Below are 26,094 nucleotides of genomic sequence, written 5' to 3' on the forward strand. Positions count from 1 at the left end.
CTAAAGATAACATTGTTTTGTCCTTCCTGGTCAGTTATGCACCTGCTGACTAACATTTTAGATTAGATTCCATACAGTATGGAAACAGGCCCTTCGGCCCAATAATTCCACACCGACCCTCCAAAGAGCAACCCACCCAGACCCATTCCCCTACATTTACCCCTGATTAATGCAGCTAACACTACGGGCAATTTAGCATGGCCAATTCACCTGACCTGCACATCTTTGGACTGTGAGAGGAAACCAGAGCACCCGGAGGAAACCCACGCAGACACGGGGAGAATGTGCAAACTCCACACAGACAGTCGCCCGAGGTGGGAATTGAACCCAGGTCCCTCGTGCTGTGAGGCAGCAGTACTAACTACTGAGCCACCGTGCTGCCCCATTTTGTGATTCAAGTACCACTGGGTTATGCAGTCTCTTTCTACCCAAACAATATGTGTTTTTTTCTGTTTGTCCTACCACAGTGGACTTTATATTTTCCATATATTCCATCCACTTAATATTCTAAATGTCCTTTTAAAGCCTCTTTCGCAATGGATTATAGCATTCATCCAGTGACAGATGTTAGCCCATAGTTTCCCACTCTCCATCTTCCTCCTCTCTTGAATAGAGATGTTACAAGCCTGGATTTTTAGTCTGTTGTTTGCTTACCGGAATTGAAAGAGCTTTGGATAATTACAAGTAATTTGCAGGCATCATCTAAGACCCTAGTGGTTGTCTTTTAAAAAACAAACCTAAATTGAATTTACCCTTATTCGTGTGGATAGAGGTTCAGACTGAATGGCACTGAGACTCTTTCGAGTTAAGGAAATCCAGCCTGGCAACAGCCCTCTGACTGGCTGAGCTACAAGCTGTAAGTGCAAAGAGCAACAAAGAGTGAAAGGATCGGGAGCTGTAGAGATGACAACCCCTTATCCACTTCAGCTCAGGAGCACAGTTTGAAGATTGAGATCTACAGCAGAACATAAGTTTAAGGACACTGATTCCCACAATTAATTGCTCTGTTCTTGGTCCTTGAACACTTGCAGAAGCAGCCTCCCTATAGCGTTGCACACGAGAACACCCAGACAATTACAGTCAGATTCTTAAGTGAGCCACTAACCTTCTTAAGGACCACAAATTCATTCTCCATTGCAGTACGGGAGTTAATCTCATCTTCATACTTCCCTTTGAAGTCTTCGACCATTTGTTGTGTTTGTGAGATCTGCAGCTTCAGGTGCTCTCTCTCCTTCTCCAGATCACTGAGTTGCTGCTTCAGTTTGTTGCAGAACATGTTGACAATTTTGTCAGCATTTGATTTGTACGTGTCTGCATGCTTCAGCAGATCCCATCGTGTCTCCAGCACCTGATTCTCCTGTTCTAGCTTACGAACCTACACAAAAGGTGCAAAAATGACCCGTTTACCTCTCCCAAAAATAGCCCAAAACGTGCTTCACTAATAAATCTCAAATAGCCCTGAAATACAAGGCCCACCAGAATGGAAAAGGATGAAACAGGAGCATGTGGCTATGACCTGGACATTGCACAGGACGTGATCAATGTAGACTCAACCAGCTCAACAGTCAAACATAGACCTGAGAAAGGATGGACTGGCACTGGAGGGGGTGTAGAGGAGGTTCACCAGATTTATTCCGGAGTTGAGGGGGTTGGTTTATGAGGAGAGACTGAGTAGACTGGGATTATATTCATTGGAATTTAGAAGAATTGAAGGGGAATCTTATAGAGGCATATAAAATGATGAAGGGAATAGATAAGATTGAAGTAGTGAGGATATTTCCACTGGTGGTGGTGGTGGTTGGGGGGTGAAACTAGGACAAGAGGGGATAGCCTGAAAATTAGGGGAGCAGATTTAGGACTGAATGGAGAAGAAACTTCTATGGAATTCCCTGCTCAGTGAAATGGTTGATGCTACTTCTGTAAATGTTTTTAGAGCTAAGGTAGATTTCTTTAGAACAGTAAAGGAATTAAAGGTTATGATGAGAGGGTGGGTAAGTGGAGCTGAGTCCATGAAAAGATCAGCCACGATCTTATTGAATGGTGGAGTAGACTCGAAAGGCCGGACGGCCTGCTCCTGCTCCTGGTTCTTATGTTATGACCTGTGCTAAAGCTAATACACTTACAGGGGCAGCTCTTCAGTAACTGCAATAGCTATGTGGAGGGTCAGTACTGACAGAGTGCCACATGGTCAGAGGGTCAGTACTGAGGGAACTGTTTAAAACTATTTAATTTTCTGATGAGATACTGAACTTTCTTTCCTCTTGGGATAGACATAGATGAGCTGGGAAGTTTTTGCCTGGTTACTGATCACGATGACAAAAACAGAGTATCCAATTGTTATCAGATTTAAAGTTTTGGGATCTTGCTGTGTGAAAATTGTAAGCCTTACATCAGACATACATGAGATCAGTGACAACACTGAAGAGGGGGATTTGGAAGGTGCTATAACTTTGGAGCCAGTAGGTGTCAGTGATGGTTCAGGATTGGAGCTATCCTGCACCTGGTTATTTATACAGATTGACTGAATTGAGGTAAAGAAAACGGAACCAAACTCCCATGAATCATAATAAATTAACCCATTCCCTGATGGATTGAGAACTAATATAACGCCCCCTCCTGACTAACCTAAATTTTAAACCAGACCCTCCTTTTGTTTGATACCTCCTGCAGCCCTTGAACCACCCAAGATCTCTGAACTCCTCTCAGTATGGCCTCTGGTACCACCCAGAAATCCATCGCTCCTCCAATGGGAGTTGTGTCTTCAGTTGCTTAGGTTCTCAGCTCTGGAAACCCCTCCAAAAACAGCCTCACGTCCTCTCTCTCTCTCTGTCCCTTCTCTCTCTGTCTGTCTGTCTCTCTCTCTGTCTCTCTCTCTCGCTCTGTCCCTTCTCTCTCTGTCTGTCTCTCTCTTTCTCTGTCTCTCTCTCTCTCGCTCTGTCCCTTCTCTCTCTCCCTCTCTCTCCCTCTCTGTCTCTCTTCCATCAAGACTGCTTCAATCCAACTTCTGATCAGGTTCAGACACGCATCCTACTGTCAAACCCACACTTCCAATTATGTTCCTGTGGGATCTTATCATTTTAAAAGGGATATATAAATACAGGTTGTTGTTACAGAATGTACCAATGTTCACTGGCCTACTGGTTTCACAGGCTCCTTGGGCTGTAGGTGCAGAGCCACTGCCTGTGTTAGAAATTCCCCGGCCAGCACTGATTGGAGACAGGCTCATAGACTGTGGTAGGCATCACATCAATTGGATCCAGTTCTCAACAAGGAAAGGAGTAGGAAACAAGGATTTACTGGAAAGCAACTGAGCAGGGTGGGGGAGGAGGGTACGCCTGGTTTGTGCTGGTCTCGGACTCCCAGAGGAAATCCCTTTGCGAGAACCTGCTCCCTGGGGAATTCTCACTAGGATCAGTCCAGGACTGCCTTCAGAGGAACTGGGAGAATCTCTGAAACATCAAAGCCCATGAAAGGAATAAATAAACTAACCCTAATTTTATTTTCAACATTTGGCCTGTAGCCTTGTACATGGGGAGGCTCTGGTTCAGTGGTAATATCACTAGACTATTAGTCCAGAAACTCAGCTAGTGTTCTTGTGCCCAAATCTCACCATGGCAGAGGTGGCGTTTGAATTCAATAAAAAGAATCTAGAATTAATGATGACCACGAATCCATTGTTGATTATCAGGAAAAACCCAAGTGTGTCACTAATGTCCTTTAGGGAAGGAAACTGCCGTCCCTACCTGCTCTGGTCTACATGTGACTCCAGGCCCACAGCAATGCTCTCACCTGCCCTCCAGGCAATTTGGGATAGGCAATAAATACTGGCCTAGCCAGAGACAGTCACATCTTGTGAATGAATTTTAAAATTAGTCATAGGGCTTATGTGAAGCAGTGGCACAGTAATCCAGAACTCTAGGAGAAAGTGAGGACTGCAGGTGCTGGAGTTCAGAGTCGGGAATGTGGTGTTGGAAAAGCACAGCAGGTCAGGCAGCATCCAAGGAGCAGGAGAATCGACGTTTTGAGCATAAGCTCTTCATCAGGAATGAGGTTTGTGGGTCAAGGGGGCTGAGAGTTAAATGGGTGGGGGGGGTGGGGCTGGATAGAATGTTCCACCTGACCTCACGTTCACCTGGACCACCTCCCTCCCCTTTCTGGACCTCTCCATCTCCATTAAGGGTGACTGACTCAACACGGACATCTTCTACACCGACTCCCACAGCTACCTGGACTACACCTCCTCCCACCCTGCCTCCTGTAAAAACACTATCCCTTATTCCTAATTCCTCTTCTCTGCAGCATCAGCTCCCAAGAGGATCAGTTCCACCACAGAACATCCCAGATGGCCTCCTTCTTCAATTTCCCCTCCCACGGTGTCGACGATGCCCTCCAGTGCATCTCCTCCACTCCCCATCCCTCCCAACGCAACAAGGACAGAACTCCCCATGGTCCTCACCTTCCACTCCACCAACCTCCTGATACATCACATCATCCTCCGCCATTTACACCACCTATAAACAGACCCCACCATGAGAGATATATTTGCCTCCCCATTCCTATCTACATTCCATAAAGACCATTCCTTCCTGACTCCTTTATTAGGTCCACGCCCCCCACCAACCCACCCTCCCCTCCCGGCACCTTCCCCTGCCACCACAGGAATTGCAAAACCTGCGCCCACACCTCCCCCCTCACCTCCATCCAAGGCCCCAAAGGAGCCTTTCACATCTGTCAGAGATTTACCTGTACTTTCATACACACCATCTACTGTGTCCGTTGCTCCCGGTGTGGTCTCCTCTACATTGGGGAGACATGACACCTACTTGTAGAACATCCCAGAGAACATCTTTGGGACATCACGCACAAAACAATCCCACCATCCTGTGGCTGAACACTTTAACTCCCCCTCCCACTCTGTCAAGGACATGCAAATCCTGGGCCTCCTCCATCACCACACCCTTACCACTGACGCCTGGAGGAAGAATGCCTCATCATCCGCCTTGGGATCCTCCAATCACACTGCATCAATGTGGATTTCACCAGTTTCCTCATTTACCCTCCCCCCCACTTTCCCTTAGTTCCAACCTTCCAGCTCAGCACCACCCTCTTGACCTGTCCTACCTGTCCATCTTCCTTCCCACTTATCCACTCCACCCTCCTCTCTGATCTATCACCTTCACCCCACCTTTATCCACTTATCGTATTCTCAGCCACTTTCCCCCCAGCCCCACCCCCTCCCATTTGTCCCTCAGCCCCCTTGGGCCCCCCCAAAATTCCTGATGAAGGGCTTATGCTCAAAACGTCGAGTTGCCTGCAACTTGGATGCTGACTGATCGGCTGTGCTTTTCCAGTACCACATTCACGAATCCAGAACTCTAGGCTAGAGAAAGCGGAATTAATGCTTTGAGTCCAGTCACCTTTCTTCAGCCCGATGGTAACTTGGAAATGGTTGGTATCTATGCTGAAGACAGGGGATGGGGAGGGAGGGGGAGGGAGGGAATGGGAGTGAATGATTGGTGGAGATGGAACCCAGAGAGAGAGAGAGAGAAAACATCAGCGAGGCAAACAAAGGGATGGATAATGATGAGCCAGGGAGAAAGAAAAGCTGCTGATAGAGACTATTACAAGGTGAGATTGGGTTGGCTGTGTTAGGACAGGGCCTGGAATGTTGGGGTGGGTGAAAAGACATATTATAAAAGTAAAGAATAAAGCAAATTTTCCTAGCTAGAACTGGATCTGAAGAAGGGTCACTGGACTGTAAATGTTGCATCTGTTTCACTCTCCGCAAATGCTGCCAGACCTGCTTAGAGTCACCAGAAATTTTCAGTTCCCCAGTTCCCTTGTTTTTGTAACATTCTGGGTAAACGGGTTCAAATTTCACCTCAAATAAAACCTGGAATTTAAAAAAAACCTTGTCTAAGAGTAACCATATGCCCCATTGTTAATTCTTGTAAAACCCCATCAAGGTGACTGACGTCCTTTAGGAAAGGAAGCTGCCATCCTTACCTGGTCTGACCTAGATGTGATTCCAGACCCACAGAAACATGGCTGACTCTTAACTGTCCTCTGGGCAATTAGGGATGGGCAGTAAATGCTGGCCTGGCTCGCCATGTTCACATTCCCCAAATTAATAAGAAAAAAAGTTTCAAGTAATCAACAAAGTATTTTTAAATTATTCTGTTGGTTCCCACTTCTACCCCTCCTTCTCGTAGTAAATTCCAGGTAATCACTGCCCTCTGGATGAAAATTTGCTCTACTCATTTCCTTAAATCTATGCCCCTGATTATTCACTTCTCCAACAGGAGAAAAGATTTCTCCCTCTCAATCCTGTTTATGCCCTCATAACTCTGTATATCTCGGTCAGACACCCCCCACCACCAAGCTTTCCATTCTGTAAGGAAAACAGCCCTCGCTTATCTACTCTCTCTTCATAGCTGATCACTCCATCCCAGGTGAATTTCCTCTGCACCCCCTCCTGTGCAAACCTACAGTGAGGGGACCAGAACTAAACACTGTACTCCAGCTGTGACCTAACATTATATACAGCTCCATCATAACCTCCTTGCTCTTGTGTTCAATGCCTTGATGAAAATGTATCCCATCTGCCTCCTTAATCACCTTATCTAGCTGCTCTGAGCTGTCAAGGATCTATGGACATGTGCACCCAGGTCCCTGTGCTCCTTTGTACTTCCCAGCCTCCTACCATTCTTTGTGCACTCCCCTGCCTTGTCAGTTCTTCCGCAATGCACTGCCTCACACTTTCCAGGATTAAATTCTATTTGCCTTCATTCTGCCTATCTGACCAGCCTGTCTATATTGTCAGGTATGGGTGTGGCAATTAGGAGTGGGTAGGTATTTTGGGGGCAATTTCAATGGGTTTTGGGTTTTGGTTGAGTTGGATATTTGGAGTGTACTTCAGAAGGAATTAGGTGTTTGAAGTTATATTTTGGAGGGGATTGAGTATTTGGAGGGGTTTGGGCATTTGGTAGGGTTTTCTGGGGTATATATCTGAATGAGGATGGGTGTCTGAGTGGTATTTAGGTGTCGGTTGGGTAATTGCGAGTGTATTTCAGGAGGCTGGGAATTAAGGGTGTGGGTTGTCTGTTATGAGGGCATTTGGTGATGGGTTTGGTATTTTAAAGGAGGCTGGGTATTTGGGGAATATTACAGAAGGGAATGCTGTTTGGGGAGCGGTACAGGAGGGGGATGGGTGTTTGGGGAGTGGTACAGGAGGGGGAGTGGGTATTTGGGGAATGTTACAGGAGGGGGATGCGTGTTTGGGGAGTGTTACAGGAGGGGGATGGGTGTTTGGGGAGTGTTACAGGAGGGGATGGGTGTTTGGGATGTATTACAGGGGGGGATGGGTGTTTGGGGAGTATTACAGGAGGGGGATGGGTGTTTGGGGAGTGTTACAGGAGGGGGATGGGTGTTTGGGGAGTGTTACAGGAGGGGGATCGGTGTTTGGGGAGTATTACAGGAGGGGGATGGGTTTTTGGGGAGTATTACAGGAGGGGGATGGGTGTTTGGGGAGCGTTACAGGAGGGGGATGGGTGTTTGGGGAGTGTTACAGGAGGGGGATGGGTGTTTGGGGAGTATTACAGGAGGGGGATGGGTGCTTGGGGAGTATTACAGGAGGGGGATGGGTGTTTGGGGAGCATTACAGGAGGGGGATGGGTGTTTGGGGAGTGGTACAGGAGGGGGATGGGTGTTTGGGGAACGGTACAGGAGGGGGATGGGTGTTTGGGGAGTGGTACAGGAGGGGGATGGGTGTTTGGGGAACGGTACAGGAGGGGGATGGGTGTTTGGGGAGAGTTACAGGAGGGGGATGGGTGTTTGGGGACTTGTTCCACAGTGTTATTGGAGGGAATGGGCAATGCGATGTGTTTGTGATTGGGCAATGGGGCATCTTGTCAGAGGTTGGCTATAAGGGGGTGGGTTGGAATGTGTTTTTCGATGCTATTTTGAAGGGTGCGAATACAGGTGTAATTTGGGAGGGGTGTATTACTTGGAGAGTATTTCAGGGTGGGTTGAGTATTCGTGGGGTATTTAACAAGGTTAGACCATGAGATGCAGGAGCATTAGTAGGCCATTTGAATATGCTCAGCCATTCAATGGGATCAGGGCTGGTCTGATAATTAACTTCACTTTCCTGCCTTTCCCCCATAACCCGTGATTCCCTTTCCTGATTAAACATCTGTCTCACTCAGTCCTGAAAGTACTTAACAGCCCAGACTCTCCAGCTATGTGTGGTTAAGGATCCACAGATTCATCCCCTCTGACAGAAGAATTATTTTCTCATCTCAATCGTAAATGTGAGAGCATCTATTCTGACATCCTAGAATCTCCACACCTACCCTGTCAAGTCCCAAAGAATTTTCTATGTTTCAACAACCTGCTATTCTTCTGAGTCTAGTATATTCAGCCTCTCCTTATTAGATAGTCCCTCCATGTCTGATATCAATGTATGATCCTTCTCTGGGACCTAACCTATTCACTGTATTCTAGTTATGGTCTGACTAGTGCCTTGTATAATTTTAGCAAAATCTCCATCCTTTTAAACTTCATTCCCTTTGAAATAAAGGCCAACATTTTATTTGACTTCCCTATTACCCCCTGAACTTGGATGTTGGTTTATTGGGAATCATGCATGAGAATCCCCAAACCCCTCTGTGTGCTGTAGCTTCCTGCAGTCTTTCTCCATTTAAATAATATTCAGCTCCTGGCCCATATCCCTCCAAACCTTTCCTATTCATGTCCTTGTCCAAATGTCTTTTAAATGTTGCAATCGTACCCACATCCACCATTCCCTCAGATGAACCACCCTTGGTGTGAAACATTTGTCCCTCACATCTTTTTTAAATCTCTCTCCTCTCACCTTAAAAATGTGTCCTTTAGTCTCGAAATCCTGCATCCTAGGGAAAAGACACCTACCATAACTCTGTACCCCTGACGATTTTATAAACTTCTATCAGGTCACCTTTGGAGCGGGCTGGGGATTTAGGGAGAGTTTGGAGGGGTTTAGTTGGAAGAGTTGGGGTAAGAGAGGGCAGTGGGTATGTGTTGTCCCCTCACCCGCATGATAACATCCGAGAACTTGTTGTTCAGCCCCTTGATCTCCTCCTTCTCCTGGGTCCGGGCCGCCCGCAGTTTCTGGTCGATCTCCGCTCGGGGGCCGTCGCTCAGTAAATTCGAGGAGGAAACGGAGAAGGTCCGGGGCACGCTCCTCAGGCTGAGCGCCCGGGGCAGCCCAATGGAGCTGTTTCCTATGCGGCTCATCCTGATCCCGGTTTGGGTCCTGATCCCGGTGTCGGTCCTGATCCCGGTGTCGGTCCTGATCCCGGTCTGGGGGCTGATCCCGGTGTCAAAGCTGATCCCGGTCTGGGTCCTGATCCCGGTCTAGGTCCTGATCCCGGTCTGGGTCCTGATCCCGGTCTGGGTCCTGATCCCGGTGTCAGGGCTGATCCCGGTCTGGAGGCTGATCCCGGTGTCAGGGCTGATCCCGGTCTGGGTCCTGATCCCGGTGTCGGTCCTGATCCCGGTGTCGGTCCTGATCCCGGTGTCAGGGCTGATCCCGGTCTGGAGGCTGATCCCGGTCTGGGTCCTGATCCCGGTGTCGGTCCTGATCCCGGTCTGGGGGCTGATCCCGGTGTCGGTCCTGATCCCGGTGTCAGGGCTGATCCCGGTCTGGAGGCTGATCCCGGTCTGGGTCCTGATCCCGGTGTCGGTCCTGATCCCGGTGTCAGGGCTGATCCCGGTCTGGAGGCTGATCCCGGTCTGGGTCCTGATCCCGGTGTCGGTCCTGATCCCGGTCTGGGTCCTGATCCCGGTCTGGGGGCTGATCCCGGTGTCGGTCCTGATCCCAGTGTGGGGGCTGATCCCGATCTAGGTCCTGATCCCGGTCTGGAGGCTGATCCCGGTGTCGGTCCTGATCCCGGTGTGGGGGCTGATCCCGGTCTGGGTCCTGATCCCGGTCTGGGTCCTGATCCCTGTGTCGGTGCTGATCCTGGACCGAGTGCCCAGTTCCCGCCGCCCGCTCCCCCTTTAAAGCTGTATTTACATTGTCCCCGCCCCTCCGTTTTCTATTGGAAGGAGTTCCAGGGGCGGGGCCGAAACTGGATAAAATTTGAATATTAATCAGGGAGCGGGTACACCCTGCACTCTGATTGGTCTGTTCAGGTGTCACTCCAAACCCACAACCTCAGGTAAATATAATCCGAGTCACACCTGAGCCAGACAGAAGCAGAGGGAGAGAGAGAGGGAGAGAGAGAGAGAGAAAGAGAAAGAGGGAGAGAAAGAGGGAGAGAGGGGGAGAGAGGGAGAGGGAGAGAGGGAAAGGGAGAGAGGGAGAGAAGGAGAGAGGGAGAGAAAGGAAGGGGTAGAGAGGAAGAGAGAGAGAGAGAGAGAGGGAGAGAGAGACAGACAGACAGACAGACACACACAGACAGACAGACAGACAGAGTGACAGAGGGAGAGGGAGAGCCGGAGAGAGAGGGGAGTGAAGCCTTGCTCAGACAGCCCTACGCACACAGAGTTACCCCCGAGAGCGGTGGCTGTTGACCCCGGATCGAGATGAACAAGAAGCCGTTCAGCCGGACAGCCAGCTCCAGCAGTATGGTGATGGGCCTGACCCCCAGGAGGCCGAACAGTGCCCGCAGCCTACACGGGGACATCAGCAGGAATGTGAGAGTGGCTTCTTACAGCCCAGGCAGCGTGGGCAACCTGAGCACTATCGGAGTCCACAACACCTTCAACCAGCAGGATGAGCTGCAGGGGCTAAACAAGCGACTGGCCACTTACCTCAACAGGGTGAAGCGTTTGGAAAGTTCAAACAAGGAGCTGGAGGGCAAGATCCAAGCCCACCTGGCTCAGAAAGGTAACCTGGCTCGGAACTGGAACTCCTATGAGAAGCCGGTGGTGGATCTTTGCAAACAGGTGGGTAACTGCCTCAGACTCTTCAATCCATCGCTTACACTGTGTCCCCAGAGCGTTCTCTTAAACTACTAACTTCAAAGAATTGACAAAGTTCAGGGCTGGGGTGCACGCAGATGTGAAATTCACAATACAAACAACAACCAGCCAGAATATAATAGATACAGGAGGGAAGTGAGAAAGGAGACCTGATAGCTAAAGAGAGGGGGTGAGCAAAGACTGGCAGCTAACATTAGAGGGAATCTAAACTTCTCCTCTTGGCATTTTTGAATTATTCATTAATGAGAGGAGCTGGCTAGGCTAGCATTTGGTGGCCATCCCTAATTGTTCACTCAGCAGCTAAGAGTCATTGCTGTGGGTCTGGAGTCACGTGGAGCCCAGACCAAGTAAGGAAGACGGTTTCCTTCCCGAAAGGATGTTAATGAACCACATTTTTTTTTTCCTGACAATCACCACAAATTCATGATCATCATAGGGCTCCTAATTCCAAATTTAAAAAACTGAATTCAAATTCCACCTTAGCAGGATTTGAACCCAGAGTATTAGCTGGGTCTCAGGGTTTACAGTCTAGCGATAATACCGTTAGACGATTAAAGCAGACGATTAAAGAAAGCCAGCATCAATTTGTTCAAGTCAAGTCATGTTTAACTCACTTGGTGGAGTATTTTGAGAGGTCAATGAGGGTAATGCAGATGCTGTGATGTCATTGGACTTCTAGAAGGTGTTTGATAAAATGCCACAAAACAGGCTTGTCTTTAAAGTGTAGCCGGGCAAGCTGAGAAAGTGGATAAAAGAGGACACTGGATCCTGGGCTTTATCAGTAAAGGCACAGAATACAAGGGAGAACCTTTGTAAAACACAGGGGGGCATTCTGCTCCATTCTGGGCCCGCAGGGTGGGAAGGTATTAGAGAGGGTACAGTACAGATTTGTGACTCTGGTTCCAGGGATGAAGACTTCAGTGACTGAATTGAAAGGGACTGCTGGGTCTGTTCATATCAGGATTGGAATTTTGAGTGGAGATTTGAAGTAGATGTTAAAAATACAAGAAGCCTAGGCAGAGCAGATCAGGAGAAACTGTTCCCATTAGTGGCAGAGTTGAGAATCAGAGTACACAGATCTTTGATGATTGACAAGAGAAGCCAATGTCGTGAGGAAAAATCATTTCACCCATTGAGTCATTAGGATCTAGAATGCATGGCCAGAGAGTGTGGGGGACGCAGGGTTTATCGAGGCTTTCAGAAAGGAATTTGAAGAAAATTCAGGGCTACAGGGCTGGGTAGGACTTGTGAAATTCCTCTTACACTACCAGCTTAGACTAAATGGGTTGAATCCTCATTCCTGATGAAGGGCTTTTGCCTGAAACATCGATTTTCCTGCTCCTCAGATGCTGCTGACCTGCTGTGCCTTTCCAGCACCACTCTAAACTTGACTCTAATCTCCAGCATCTGCAGTACCCACTTCTGCCTAAATGGATTGAATGGTCTCCTTCTGTCACCATTTGATGATTCTATGATTTTGCTTTCATGTGAGATGAGCTTAAAAGGTGAATAAAGTAAGACCCAGCGCTCAGATCTCATTCAGACCCTGGTTTATTCTTTGCATCTTGTCTCCATTTAGGATTCCTATGTTTACAGCTCAACTGGAATCTGCCCCTGAAAACTGTAATAGCACACTCATGCCAGTGGTGGCATGCAATGCCTCATTGGATTTACGCATTTGCCTAATGTGACAAATCTCCAATTTGTAGATAGAAATTGTGGAAGAGTTTAAATGCATGCACATGTACTGATATATACTCAAATACTTTCTTGCATTTACCATATTCTTTCTGAATTCTAAACTGCTTTGTCTTTGTAAACACGTAGCCCTCTCTGTCCCTTTCTCTGTCTCTCTTGCTTTCCGTCTTGCTCGTTCTCCCTTTGTCTCTATCCCTCTATCTCACTCTGTCTTCTCACTCTCTCACTCTGTTTTGAGCCACCGTGATCAGGTAATTGATGGAACAATAAATATTATATCAGATTCTAGCTGCACAATTTATGGAAATATTAATTTTATACATTGGAATACATCTTCTGAAGCAAGTCAGAAAGTAAATGCTGATTACTACAGCCCTGAGCTGAAAGTTCCTAACCCACACCCAATTAACCTAAGTCTATATTTATTTAAGATTATTTCAAATTTAGTGTATGAACGTGACACTGGGGTTTGGCTGACTCGTGCCTTGTTTGGTATCTCACTCTTGTTCTTATTATGGGGTGGATGTCAGAAATGCTTTGGTGCCAAAGTATCGCAAAATCCTGGGATTGTTCTATACGAGAGACATTCAGTTTATCAAGACCATCTCCAATAAGAGTCAATCGAATTACTGTTTCTTAATATTCAATGATGTTAACATCACTGAATTCTCCACTGTCAACATCCTGGGGTTTACCATTGACCAGAAACTCAACTGGACTCACCACATAAACACAGTGGCTACAAGAGCAGGTCAGAAACTAGAATTACTTTGGCGAATAATTCGCCTCCCAACTCCCCAAACCCTGTCCACCAAGTCTGGACTGTGATGGAATCCTCATGGGCTTTTTTCATTTGTGGGATGTGTCACTGGCTGGGCCCAGCATTTATTGCCTGTCCCTAGTTGCCCATTGAGAAGGTGGGGGTGAGGGACTTCCAGGATTTTGATCCAGCAACAGTGAAGAAACAGCGATATATTTCCAACTCAGGATGGTGAGTGTCAGGGAGGGGAACTTGCCTGGATGTGTGCAGCTCCAACAATACTCAAGAAGCTTGACACCATCCAGGACAAACATTTGATTGGCACCGCATTCACAAGCATTCACTCCCTCCACCACTGATGCTCAGGAGTAACAGTGTGTACCATCTACAAGATGCACTGCAGAAACTCACTAAAGACCCTCAGACAGCACCTTCCAAACCCACAACGACTTTCGGAACACCACCCCCTGTAAGTTCCCCTCTGAGCCACTCACCATCCTGACTTGGAAATATATGCTGTCACTGGGTCAGAACCCTGGAATTTTCTCCCTAAGGACATTGTGGGTCTACCTACAGCACATGGACCGCAGCGGGTCAAGAAGGCAGCTCACCCCCACCTTCTCAAGGGATAACTAGGGATGGGGGGTAAATGCTGGCTCACTCAAAGATGCCCAAATCTCATAAATGAATAAAAACAAATTAACTCATGATATTGCGACATTCAGTTATTATGGAGTGTGCATGTTTTATGTTCTGTTAGCTGTCTCTCACTGTGAAATGGGTGACTGCTCAACTAAACGGGCTGCTCTTGATTTATTCATGGGTGATATTTGTATCAATGAATCTCATTTCTCTGCAGGTCCAGGAAACCATTATGGACAACGCTGGTTTGACTCTGCAGTTGGACAACTGTGAACTGGCGTCGGACGATTTCAAAGTGAAGTAAGTGTGGGTCAGGGATTATAAAATGTATAGAAGTAGGCCTTACAGCCCATCAAGTCTGCTGCACCATTCAATAAGATCATGGCTGATCCGGTCATTCTTAACCTCACTCTCCTGCCTTTTCACCATAAGCCTTGATTCACTTCCTGACTGAAAATCCATCTCTTTCAGCCTTGAATAAACACAATGACCCAGCCTCAACATTCTAGTGTTGTAAAGAATTCCACACATTCACTCCCTTCTGAGAAAAGAAATTCCTCTTCATTCCTGTTTTAAATGGGTGACCTCTTATTCTGAGATGATACCCCTCTGGACCAAGGGATGGAAGACACAGCTGACTGAATGTGTGTAGATTAATGTCCTGATACAGAGCTAACTGTGGGGGGTCATAGAGTCATAGAGTGATAGAGATGTACAGCATGGAGGCAGACCCTTCGGTCCAACCCATCCATGCCGACCAGATATCCCAACCCAATCTAGTCCCACCTGCCAGCACCTGGTCCATATCCCTCCAAACCCTTCCTATTCATATACCCATCCAAATGTCTTTTAAATATTGCAATTGTACCAGCCTCCATCACTTCCTCTGGCAGCTCGTTCCATACACGTACCACCCTCTGTGTGAAAAAGTAGGTCTCTTTTATATCTTTCCCCTCTCACCCTAAACCTATGTCCTCTAGTTCTGGACTCCCCGACCCCAGGGGAAATACATCATCTATTTATCCTATCCATGGTATTTTTTATTTTGTTCTCATTTGGGGCTAGATTTTCTGATTCCAGGGCAATTTGGAGTTTCGTGATGCAGTTGATCTTAATAACCCTTTACAATAGAGATTGAGAAGTAGCTGGTATCTGAACAGTGACCTCCCAGACTCCACTTCGAGTGGGCATATTACCCCAAGGCTCTGTGTTTAGCAAAGGCATGGGTGAATAGTCTGATTGCACATGGAGAGCAGGCAGTAGGGTGAAGCGTCAACGGGTGCAAACCTAGGAGGGGAGGGGAGAATATTGGTTTAGGAAAGTCCTTTAATTTTAAAAGAAATAACTTTCATTTCTATCACACTTTGCAGAGCTCAAATGAACCCAATGAAGTATTTGTTTGAAGAAAACTCACTGCTATAATTTAGGAAACCAGGCAGCTATTTTGCACACTGCAAGATCTTACAGACAAGAATGCCATCATAAATGGATAATCGTATTCAATAATGTTGATTGAAGCTTGAATATTGTCCAGGACACAGGAAAGAACTCTTCTGCTCTTCATTGAATGGAGCCTGAGATTTGAAATTTTTTGCAACCACTCAAATTCATGATCCCAGCTCACAAATGATTCATTCAATTTCATAATTGGACATTGGAGAGACTGGGATTCTTCTCCTTTGAGCAGAGAAGGTTCAGTCAGAGGTTTAACCCAGGTGTTTGGGTAAACATCTCAATGCCATACTAGCAGTTGGCACCATCCAGTTCGCTGGAACAGGCCGAGAGAATGGGAGACTGCTCAGAAATAGCCAACAATGAGACACAAATATATGGAAACAAGGTAGTCATGGTTCATTAGCAAGATTCAAAATCTGTCATTGGAATGCTGACAGGGTCAGTGCTGAGAGGAGGTTCCCCCTCATGGGTTAGTCCAAGACCAGAGGGCACAGTCTCAGAATAAAGGGGCACCAAATTGAGATTGAGATGAGGAGGAATTTCTTCTCTCAGGGGGTTGAGAGTCTTTCGAACCCTTTGTCACAGGGAGCTGTGGGAGCAGAGTCCTTGTGTATATTTGTGGCTGAGAGAGAGAGATTATTGATCAGTTGGGGAATCAAGGCTTATGAGGAAAGGGGACATGAGGAATGTCAGATCAGCCATGATCCTATTGAATGGCGGAGCAGGCTCGAGGGGCTGAATAGCCTGCTTCTATTCCTATTTCTGATGGTCTTATGGTCTAATTTAAAGGAGAAATTAAGATTCTTTTTTATCTGATGTCGGGAATCTGATTTTTCAGTTCTTCCCATATTTGTCCAACTTTCTCACCATTGCCCTTGCTGCTGAAGGACAAGGGAAATTCTGCCTGATAGGTTTCTATAGACTAATGATGTGAAGGGTTGTGGGGACAGTGTGGGATCTTGAATGGTGGAGCAGTCATGATGGGCTGAATGGCTTTCTGTTCTGAAGTTCCTGTGTTCAAAGTCATGCGTGGATTTCACAGAGTAAGTAAGGAGAAATTATTTCCTGTGACTGGAGGGTCAGTAACGGGAGGGATATAGACTGAATGTGACTGGTCAAAGAAATAGAATGGAGATTTATTTTGTTTGAGGGTGCAAAACTTGGCTTTGGTGAATCAAAAGACACATTTAATTGAAACCTTTTTGTTTTATCAGGACAATTTGTAAGAACTACCAATGTAAAAGTGAAATAATATTTAGACTGGGTGAAGGGGGAGTGCTGTTTGGTTGGCAAGTGGACTCTGGTTAATAGAGAATGGATCAGTTAAATGATGATCGACAGTTCACTGCCAAGCTTTGTTTAAATGTGAAGCTGGGATGTGTCAAGGCATTAACCCTGAGAAATGAGCTAGAGAAAAGCTGTCACGTATTCTGAATTGAAATAAAGCATAGTGCATGTACATGTTCATTCCGTCTGCAAAAGTCCATGGTCCTGTATTTATTAATGTAGCTTCCAGTACACACAAGTGTGCCACATTGAAAGTTAATGTAGCGAGTTGTTATCATCCAGAATGTGCTGCTCTCAGTTGGAGCAGATTCAACAGAAGCTTCCAAAAACAGTTGGAGAACTCATTAGAAAAAAGGGAAACAAAACAGGATTATGGGTTAAGATCAGGGAGTGGCTAAACAGCAGGTACAGGCATGATTGGCCAATTGGGGTCCATCTGGTGCTGCAGAATTCTAGGACTTTCAAAAGGAATCGGGGTAAATACCTGAAAAGGACAAATTCACAAGGCTAAAAGTGGAAGAGGGGATTTAGGACCAATTGGATACCTCTTTCAAAGAGCTGCCATGGACAAGAGGGCTGAATAGCTTCTTTCTGATCTGTGAAAGTCTTATGTTTCAGACTGTAACCTCTGGAAAGCTGTCCAGCAGCAGGCTCACTGGATCACTGGGGTCATTGTTCAAGATGCTTTGTAACCAGTGATTATTGGTCTCTAGGTGGCAATCAGAGTTGGACCTGGGACGATCAGTGGAGCAGGACCTCAATGGGCTACGGAAAATCCTTGATGACACCAATATGGGCCGCATGCAGTTAGAGTCCCAGATCGAGGCCTTGAATGAGGAGCTGAGTTACCTCCGGAAGAACCACCAAGAGGTGAGAAGATAAGTGCATTAATGTAGCACCTTTCACCAGTTGGGACGAAGGGAGTGATGATGGCAGAGTGGTAACGTCACTGGTGTGGTAATTACAGACTGAGGCTATTACCCGAGGCATACATGTTGAAATCCTATCATTACAGCTGGTGACATTTTAACTCGGTTACTAAAAATCTGGAACCTCAAGTTAGTTTCTGTGATGGTAACCATGGCAACTATCACCAGTTGTTATAAAGACCCATTTGGCTCACCTATTAGGAGGGGAATCTGTTGTCCTTACCCAGACTGATGTACATGTGACTCCAGACCCACAGCAATGTGGATGACTCTTAACCACCCCCTTGAAATGGCCCAGCAAGACTCTAAGTTCAAGGAGCTGGACAATAAATGCTGATGAAGGGCTTTCACCCAAAACATCGATTTTCCTGCTCCTCGGATGCTGCCTGACCTGCTGTGCTTTTCCAGCACCACTCGAATCTAGACTCTGATCTCCAGCACCTGCAGTCCTCACTTTTGCCCAATAAATGCTGGCCTCGACAGCAATGTCCACATCCTGTGAAAGAGTAAACAAAAAATAATGGGGCAGTACTCTGTGCTCAGCAACAACCCAAAATGATCAGATAAATTATTTTAGTGAGGTTGGTTCATAGATAAAGATTTGTCAGGAGATTGGAGAATAGTGAATGTGGTAGCATCCATGGGATTTTGATATCCACTGAATAAGGAAGATGACGAGTCAGTCTGACATCTCATTGGAAAGGAGGCGTCCCCAAATGGTGCAGACCTCCCTCAGTTTTACATAATCTCTTTCAGTCCCTCTTTCAATTACAAATTCTCTCTTTTTCCCTCTCTCCCTTTGTTTGTGCAGGATGTGGATGAGCTCAAAAAGCAAATTGCAAATTCCAGTGTCTCTGTGGTGGTTGAAAATTCCGATGATGAGGATCTTGGGAAAATTATCAACAATGTCCGTGAGGAATATCAGGCTCTGGCTGATCAGAACAAAAGGGATGCGGAGGAATGTTACAGAAAGAAGGTATAGAAGACATGGGAGCTCTGTGTGATTTGGGCAGTGTGGGTGTGTCTCAGAGTATTTGTGTGAATTTGCATGTACGTGTCTCTGTGTATGTGTTTGTGTGTGTGTATCTGTGTGTGTGCATCCATGTGTCTGTGTATATATGAGTGTGTGTGTGCATTTGTGTGTGCCTGTTTCTGTGTTTGTGTGTGGGTGTATATCTATGTACATGTGAGTGTATGTATCTGTGTGAATGTGTCTATCTGTGTATGTGAGTGTGATTCTCTGGATATGTGAGTGTTTGTATCTGTGTGCGTGCATCCCTGTGCACATATCCGTGTCGTGTGTGTGTGTTCCTGTGTATGAGTGTAGAAGAGTGTGTGTGTGTGTGTGTGTGTGAGAGAGAGAGAGCGAGAGTGAGAATGAGAGAGAGAGAGAGAGAGTATATGACTGTACTGTCTGGCAATGTGTGTCTCCGGTTATATAAGTAATATCTATTCTCACACTTGCCCAGTTTGATGCTGCTTCTCTTGAAGCTTCAAAGAATAATGAGGCTCTTCAGGCAACAAAGAATGAGCTGAGCAGTATCCGGCGCCAGATCAAATCCCTGGAGGTTGAGCAACGCTCGTTGATGGCCATGGTAAGCCCACAACTCAAACACAGTCAGGAAAGCAGTAGGTGCTATCGGTGTTCAGTACTGAATCCATTCTCTCTTTCTCACCCACAACCTTCTCTCTGTCTGTCTGTCTGTCTGTCTCTCTCACTCTCCCACACCCTGCCCCACCCTTTCTCTCTTCAAACTCTATACTTTCCTCTTGGGACCAGATCTACAAACATCCCCTCCCTCCACCAGTGATGCTCAGTAGCAGCAGTGTGTACCATCTACAAGATGTGCTGCAGAAACTCACCAAAGATCCTTGGACAGCACCTTCCAAACCCATGCCCACTTCCATCTAGGAGAACAAGGAACAGCAGATACATGGGAACACCACCCCTTGCAAGTTCCCCACCAAACCATCCTGATTTGGTAATATATCACCGTTCCTTCAGTGTTACTGGGTCAGGATCCTGAAATTAACACCCCAAAGGCATTGTGCACCTTCTCAAGGGGCAACTAGGAATGGGCAATAAATACTGGCCAGCCAGTGATGCCCTCATCCAGCGAAAAATTTAAAATAAGCCCCATCACAAATGTTCCCATCATCTTTCCAGATTTCAGATGTAGGAGCCTGACAGTGAACGAAAGCCTGTTCTCCCAGCTGGTAACTGGGTCAAGTACGTTAGATGTAAACCTTTCCTCAGATCATTGGCTTAAACTCAGCCCAGGCAGAGTGCCTGGCACATGGGCGAGAAATTGCTTTGGCTTTGGCAGAGTGAGCATCTCCTGGTAACCGGTGAACGAGCCTCTCACCCATTTCAAGAACCTGTTTTAAATCACACCACGCCCTGCTCGTCTATCACTCCTTCTGCTGCTTGAACTACATTAGCTCCTGGTCAAATTCTTACCCCTGTTCTCCAAACCCGGTGTGGGCTCAGCCCTTCTGATCTGTAATCCCCTCCAAATCCCACAACCCTCCAAGTTCTCTGTGCTCCTCCAATTCTAGCCTGTCGAATATTCCTCATTTTAATCATTCAGCCATTGGCAGTTGTATTTTGATCCACCCTAGCCCTGAGCTCGAGAATTCTTTCCATATGCTCTCCTCCTTCAAACTTCTATCCTTGACTGACCTTTTGGTCACCTGTACTAATAGAGTCATAGAGATGTGTAGCACAGAAACAGACCCTTCGGTCCAACCCGTCCATGCTGACCAGATATCCCAACCCAATCTAGTCCCACCTGTCAGCACCTGGCCCATATCCCTCCAAACCCTTCTTATTCATATACCCATCCAAATGCCTCTTAAATGTTGCAATTGTACCAGCCTTCACCACTTCCTCTGGCAGCTCATTCCATACACGTACCACCCTCTGCGTGAAAAAGCTGCCCGTTAGGCCTCTTTTATATCTTTCCCCTCTCACTCGAAACCATGCCCTCTAGTTCTGGGCTCCCCCACCCCAGGGAAAAAAAAAATTCTATTTATCCTATTCATGCCCCTCATAATTTTGTAAACCTCTATAAGGTCACCCCACAGCCTCCGACGCTCCAGGGAAAACAGCTGCAGCCTATTCAACCTCTCCCTATAGCTCAAATCCTCCAACCTTGGCAACATCCTTGTAAATCTTTTCTGAACCCTTTCAAGTTTCACAACATCTTTCCAATAGGAAGGAGACCAGAATTGCATGCAGTATTCCAACAGTGGCCTAACCAATGTCCTGTACAGCCGCAACATGATCTGTACTCATGCTCTGACCAATAATGGAAAGCATACCAAACGCCTTCTTCACTATCCTATCTACCTGCAACTCCACTTTCAAGGAGCTATGAATCTGCACTCCAAGGTCTCTTTGTTCAGCAACACTCCCTAGGATCTTACCATTAAGTGTATAAGTCCTGTTAAGATTTGCTTTCCTGAGGGTGGCACGGTTGCACAGTGGTTAGCACTGCTGCCTCACAGTTCCAGAGAGCCGGGTTCAATTCCTGCCTCAGCCAACTGTCTGTGTGGGGTTTGCACATTCTCCCTCTGTCTGCGTGGGTTTCCTCTTGGTGCTCCGGTTTCCTCCCACAGTCCAAATATGTGCAGGTTAGGTGAATTGGCCACGCTAAATTGCCTGTAGTGTTAGGTGAAGGGGTAAATGTAGGGGAATGGGTCTGGGTGCGTTGTTCTTCAGAGGGTCAGTGTGGACATGTTGGGCTGAAGGGCCTGTTTCCTCACTGTAAGTAATATCTAGTAATCTATACTAAAATGTAGCACCTCATATTTATCTAAATTAAACTCCATCTGCCACTTCTCTTCCCATTGGCCCATCTGATCAAGATCCTGTTGTAGTCTGAGGTAACCTTCTTCGCTGTCCACTATACCTCCAATTTTGGTATCATCTGCAAACTTACCAATTATACCTCTTATGCTCACATCCAAATCATTTATATAAATGACGAAAAGTAGTGGACCCAGTACCGATCCTTGTGGCACTCCACTGGTCACAGGTCTCCAGTCTGAAAAACAATCCTCCACCACCACCCTCTGTCTTCTACCTTTGAGCCAGTTCTGTATCCAAATGGCTACTTCTCCCTGTATTCCATGAGATCTAACCTTGCTAACCAGTCTCCCATGGGGAACCTTGTTGAACGCCTTACTGAAGTCCATGTAGATCACATCTACTGCTCTGCCCTCATCAATCCTCTTTGTTACTTCTTCAAAAAACTCAATCAAGTTTATCAGACATGATTTCCCACGCACAAAGCCATGTTGACTATCCCTAATCAGTCCTTGCCTTTCCAAATACATGTACATCCTGTCCCTCAGGATTCCCTCCAACAACTTGCCCACCACCGACGTCAGGCTCACTGGTCCCGGGCTTGTCCTTACCACCCTTCTTAAACAGTGGCACCATGTTAGCCAACCTCCAGTCTTCCGGCACCTCACCTGTGACTATCAATGATTCAAATATCTCCGCAAGAGGCCCTATATCTCCTTATTTGGCTCAGTGTGTTTGATAATGCTTATAGAAGTACATTTTACAAAGCAAATGTTGTTAAATCATTCTCCTGTCATCAGATCAGTTCCCTGGAGGACACTCTGGAGGACACTGATCAGCGACTGGCTGCAGAGCTACAATCCCTGAACCAGACCATCCAGCAGCTGGAGGAGCAGCTCGCTGATTGCCATAACAGACTGAAAGCTCAGAACCTGGAGTACCAGAACCTCCTCAACACCAAGATGAAACTGCAAGCTGAGATCGAAACTTATCGTCGCCTCCTGGATGCTGAAGGGTAAAATAACCTCACTCCAGAACTACAGCACAATGTTAGATACAGAGTAAAGCTTTCTCTACACTGTCCCCCATCAAACACTCCCAGGACAGGGCAGCACGGGGTTAGATACAGAATAAAGCTCCCTCTACACTCTCCCCATCAAACACTCCCAGGACAGGTGTGGCATCTGGACTTTTGCTGGAAAACCATGTGGTGGACATGATGGTTTCTGGGACACATAGGATTATGGGTATAATTACTGCCATTATTGTCTGATTTGTTCCAGGTATTGATGAGTCAGACAGTCTTAGATGTGAATTTTTGTCCAGGTTGGTAGGTCAAATGATGAAGCCTCATACACCGAGTAAGTGACCCAAGCCAGCTGTCTCCATGTACTGTGCTCAAATACGTTTCTGTTTTCCAGACACAGTCAAACAGATCACTCAAGAAAACTTCCTGATTCAAGCACTGGAGGTGAGTTGGTGACTGTTCTGCTCAGAGCATCTGGTGTGCCTAACAGGCTCTATCACATGATAGAGGGTCTCAACATACTACTGAACTGTCAGAGACATCACAGGCAGCAATGATCATGCACAATAATGATACTTCACTGGAAGTGGGGCCAATGAGGTCTGGAGGGAAAACTTGCATGAGGACGTTCATCTGTCTAGGCCAACTGAAATAGCTCAACAGTGCTCCACTTCGAATCAACTACTTAACCCAGGCTCTCCTGTGTATGGTATCAAATCCAGTACATTTCAGCCATTGACATATTTTTAGATAGAAGAAACCCTGAAAGAAATGCATTGGGAGGGCTCAAATAGACCTAATATCAGTTATTAAAGGGTAGTAGGAAAATACAGGGACTTAAAATCAACACATTACCAGGACCCGATGATTTCCAACAAATATGTGTAAAATACATGGGTGAGTAAATTGCAGGCAAACATTTCTGAATTTTCCAAATCTCTCTCGATTCTGAAATGATGCCCTTGGATTAAAGATTTGAAGATGTCCCTCCATTATTGAAGAAGGAGGACAGGGACTGGGTAATGACAGATCAGTCAATCCTTCATCAGTAGTGGGCAGGTTTCATGGAACTTGACTGGCATAATGTGATTAACCTCTGGGACCAGTGTTCATGATTAATCAAAGTTAATTTAGGTTTATGCATTGTCTGCCAAATCTAGTTGAACGTTTGGAGTGCACTAGCATGGTGGACAGGACTATCTCTCTGGATGCTGTCTGTGGGAACTTCCAGAATTTTGCATACAATAAGTTACTTTCAAAATGAAAACCCACGGAACTCTGATTGATATGAGTCAGTAACTGGTGAGGAGAGAAAAGGTAACGATGGTTGTGATACGTAATGTCTCCTAAGGGTCTGTACTGGAGCCTTAGCTTTTCACCACGTACATTATTAACTTGGTTGAGAGCAAAGATAATTTAAATCTAAGCTTACACAAAGTTAAGAAGTACAGAAATTTGTTTATGTGGAAAATGGACATGGCAGGTGAGGTGAGCACTTCAAACAATAACTGATCAAAGACAATGTAGAGTGATGTGAGGTCATCCACTTTAAATCTGTGAAGAATACTGGAAATTATTAGATGTTGTGGTGGGTTGGAGATGGGGGTATGTGTAGATATCTAAAAGCTAGTGCATAGGTACACTAGCATATTTATTATTATTTATTTTTGTATGCTGAGTGTTCACCCTCATACATTCCCAAATACTCACAATGTACTCTCACAGGTTTGTTACTTACTGTGTGTTCTCACATATTCCTGTGTACTCCTTCATATTCACGTGACTCTGTGTATTCACATACAATACCATGTACTCACTAATCTCCTTCTATTGCAGACAGGAAAGCCACTAAGAAAGTCATCATAATTTCCCAGCAGGTCGTAGATGGGAGAGTGGTTTCGGAGCAACAGGAATCTGAAGAAATTCTGAATTAAAAATCTTCCTCATGTGGAGAAAGTTTCAGAAAAGCTTTCAAATCCATTTCAAGCAAATAATCCACAGTAAAAGGGTACGCCTGGTGATTCTAGGGATGTTACTCTGATCTTGTTTCTTTCAGGTGATCTGCTGGTGGGTGGGGTGAAGGCTGCTGATTGGCTATATTCACATGTTGCTTGCTATATCTGTGTGAAAGGAGCAATGTGCTTAGATAAAGAGCCAGTTATTGTTTCTATTAAAGACACATGAATGTGTTTGCTGTAGAGGTTCCCTCACAGCATTATTATGGCAGTTGTCTGATGAATTGGGTTAACATTTGGTGTAGTGTCATGCTTTTCTGCATGGCTGCCAAGTCCTCCCATCTTTTTCTGCATGAACACTGTACACTCCCATATATTCACTATTGCTCCAAAGCATTCAGTGTAAACAATATCTTTCCAGTGTACTCCTATTATGTATTCACTTAATACTATATAGTCATCATGTATGCCAATGTATTAACTCATATCATTATGTATTGATTGCAAATTTCTGCTTTCATTTTCAAATTGATGGGGAGCCAACAACATATCTTCCAATGTGCTCTGTATAATCTCCCATGGTTTTCCACAGAGGTTTAAAAACTATTCTTTCTGATGAAAATAGCAATTCCCTAATTATAGCAATATGCAGAGTGCAATGATGGGATCTGATTTGATTGTATCTGTTTTCTATATTTCTGCTCTAATAAAAGATTTGAGTTTATAACTTGCTTCTATTGTAAAGACTGGGTATTGTTACACAGTATTTTGTTATGGACTAGGCCAAACCACTCAAAACATTCCTTTTTTTATATAGATATTTTTATTGAAAATTTAACATGTTTTTACAAGTTCACAAATAAAAAAAACCCCGAGTATAAACATTGATATACAATTAAATCTTAAATAAATAATAGCCAAAATCTACCAAACAAAAGAGATACTGAAAAGAAAAAAAAGACAAAACTCAACTACTAATCTAACCTACAACTAACTAGAGTGTATGATTAAATCTCTTACATTATTCAAGAAAAGAAAAAACGACAAATAACACAGAAATTGAGTAGTAAAGTACATGCTCGGAATGTGTTAACATCAGATCGTAACAAAACCCGTATTCGTGTGGGATTCCTCTCCCAGGGGGCCCCGGATCAGCCAGGGTCGTTGTCTCAATTAGATAAAAGCTCTTGATAGAATGGTCAAAATATCTGTATCTGTGTGATTCAAGAAAGGCTGCCATCCTTTATAGAATAATTTGTTTTTTTGGTGCACCATGTTTGTAAGGAAGTCAAGGGGAATATATTCCAGGATTATTCTGTGCCATTTCAAGAGTCCAGGAGGGCCCTCAGCCACCCAGTTTACCGAAATATTTTTAGATTAGATTAGATTACAGTGTGGAAACAGGCCCTTCGGCCCAACAAGTCCACACCGACCCGCCGAAGCGCAACCCACCCATACCCCTACATTTACCCCTTACCTAACACTACAGGCAATTTAGCATGGCCAATTCACCTGACCTGCACATCTTAGGACTGTGGGAGGAAACCCACGCAGACACAGGG

The 26,094-nt window shown here is 45.7% G+C and overlaps 2 protein-coding genes across 2 annotated transcripts in view; one reads left to right on the forward strand and one right to left on the reverse strand.

Annotated features, from left to right (window-relative positions):
• The window catches only part of LOC122551851 (keratin, type II cytoskeletal 8-like), a 31,584-nt gene extending 21,667 nt beyond the window's left edge, over positions 1-9,917 (reverse strand). The window contains exons 1-2 of the mRNA XM_087989418.1: positions 9,073-9,917; positions 1,106-1,375 (exon numbers count right to left, since the gene is read on the reverse strand). Coding sequence (XP_087845544.1) covers positions 1,106-1,375; positions 9,073-9,276 — 474 coding nt within the window. The 5' untranslated portion in view covers positions 9,277-9,917. The remainder of the gene's footprint in view (positions 1-1,105; positions 1,376-9,072) is intronic.
• Positions 9,918-10,446: 529 nt separating this feature from the next.
• On the forward strand, positions 10,447-25,263 carry LOC122552050 (keratin, type I cytoskeletal 18-like). The gene is made up of 8 exons (XM_043694604.2): positions 10,447-10,932; positions 14,286-14,368; positions 17,524-17,680; positions 18,551-18,715; positions 19,209-19,334; positions 22,351-22,565; positions 22,972-23,021; positions 24,414-25,263. Exons 1-8 carry the CDS (start codon positions 10,570-10,572, stop codon positions 24,509-24,511), a joined length of 1,257 nt encoding a protein of 418 aa, XP_043550539.1. The 5' UTR covers positions 10,447-10,569; the 3' UTR covers positions 24,512-25,263.
• Positions 25,264-26,094: the final 831 nt, after the last annotated feature.

This window comes from Chiloscyllium plagiosum, unplaced genomic scaffold (assembly GCF_037043375.1).
Source record: "Chiloscyllium plagiosum isolate Xiang-an unplaced genomic scaffold, Cpla_swu_hap1 HiC_scaffold_7, whole genome shotgun sequence".
Lineage (NCBI taxonomy): Eukaryota > Metazoa > Chordata > Chondrichthyes > Orectolobiformes > Hemiscylliidae > Chiloscyllium > Chiloscyllium plagiosum.

Bases quoted from the DNA above. Each gene is read 5' to 3' on its own strand.
- LOC122552050 (XM_043694604.2), top strand. From the start codon at position 10,570: ATGAACAAGAAGCCGTTCAGCCGGACAGCCAGCTCCAGCAGTATGGTG. The intron at 22,566-22,971 runs GTAAAATAACCT...TCTGTTTTCCAG, and splicing joins CGCCTCCTGGATGCTGAAGG to ACACAGTCAAACAGATCACT. The intron at 23,022-24,413 runs GTGAGTTGGTGA...CTTCTATTGCAG, and splicing joins TCCTGATTCAAGCACTGGAG to ACAGGAAAGCCACTAAGAAA.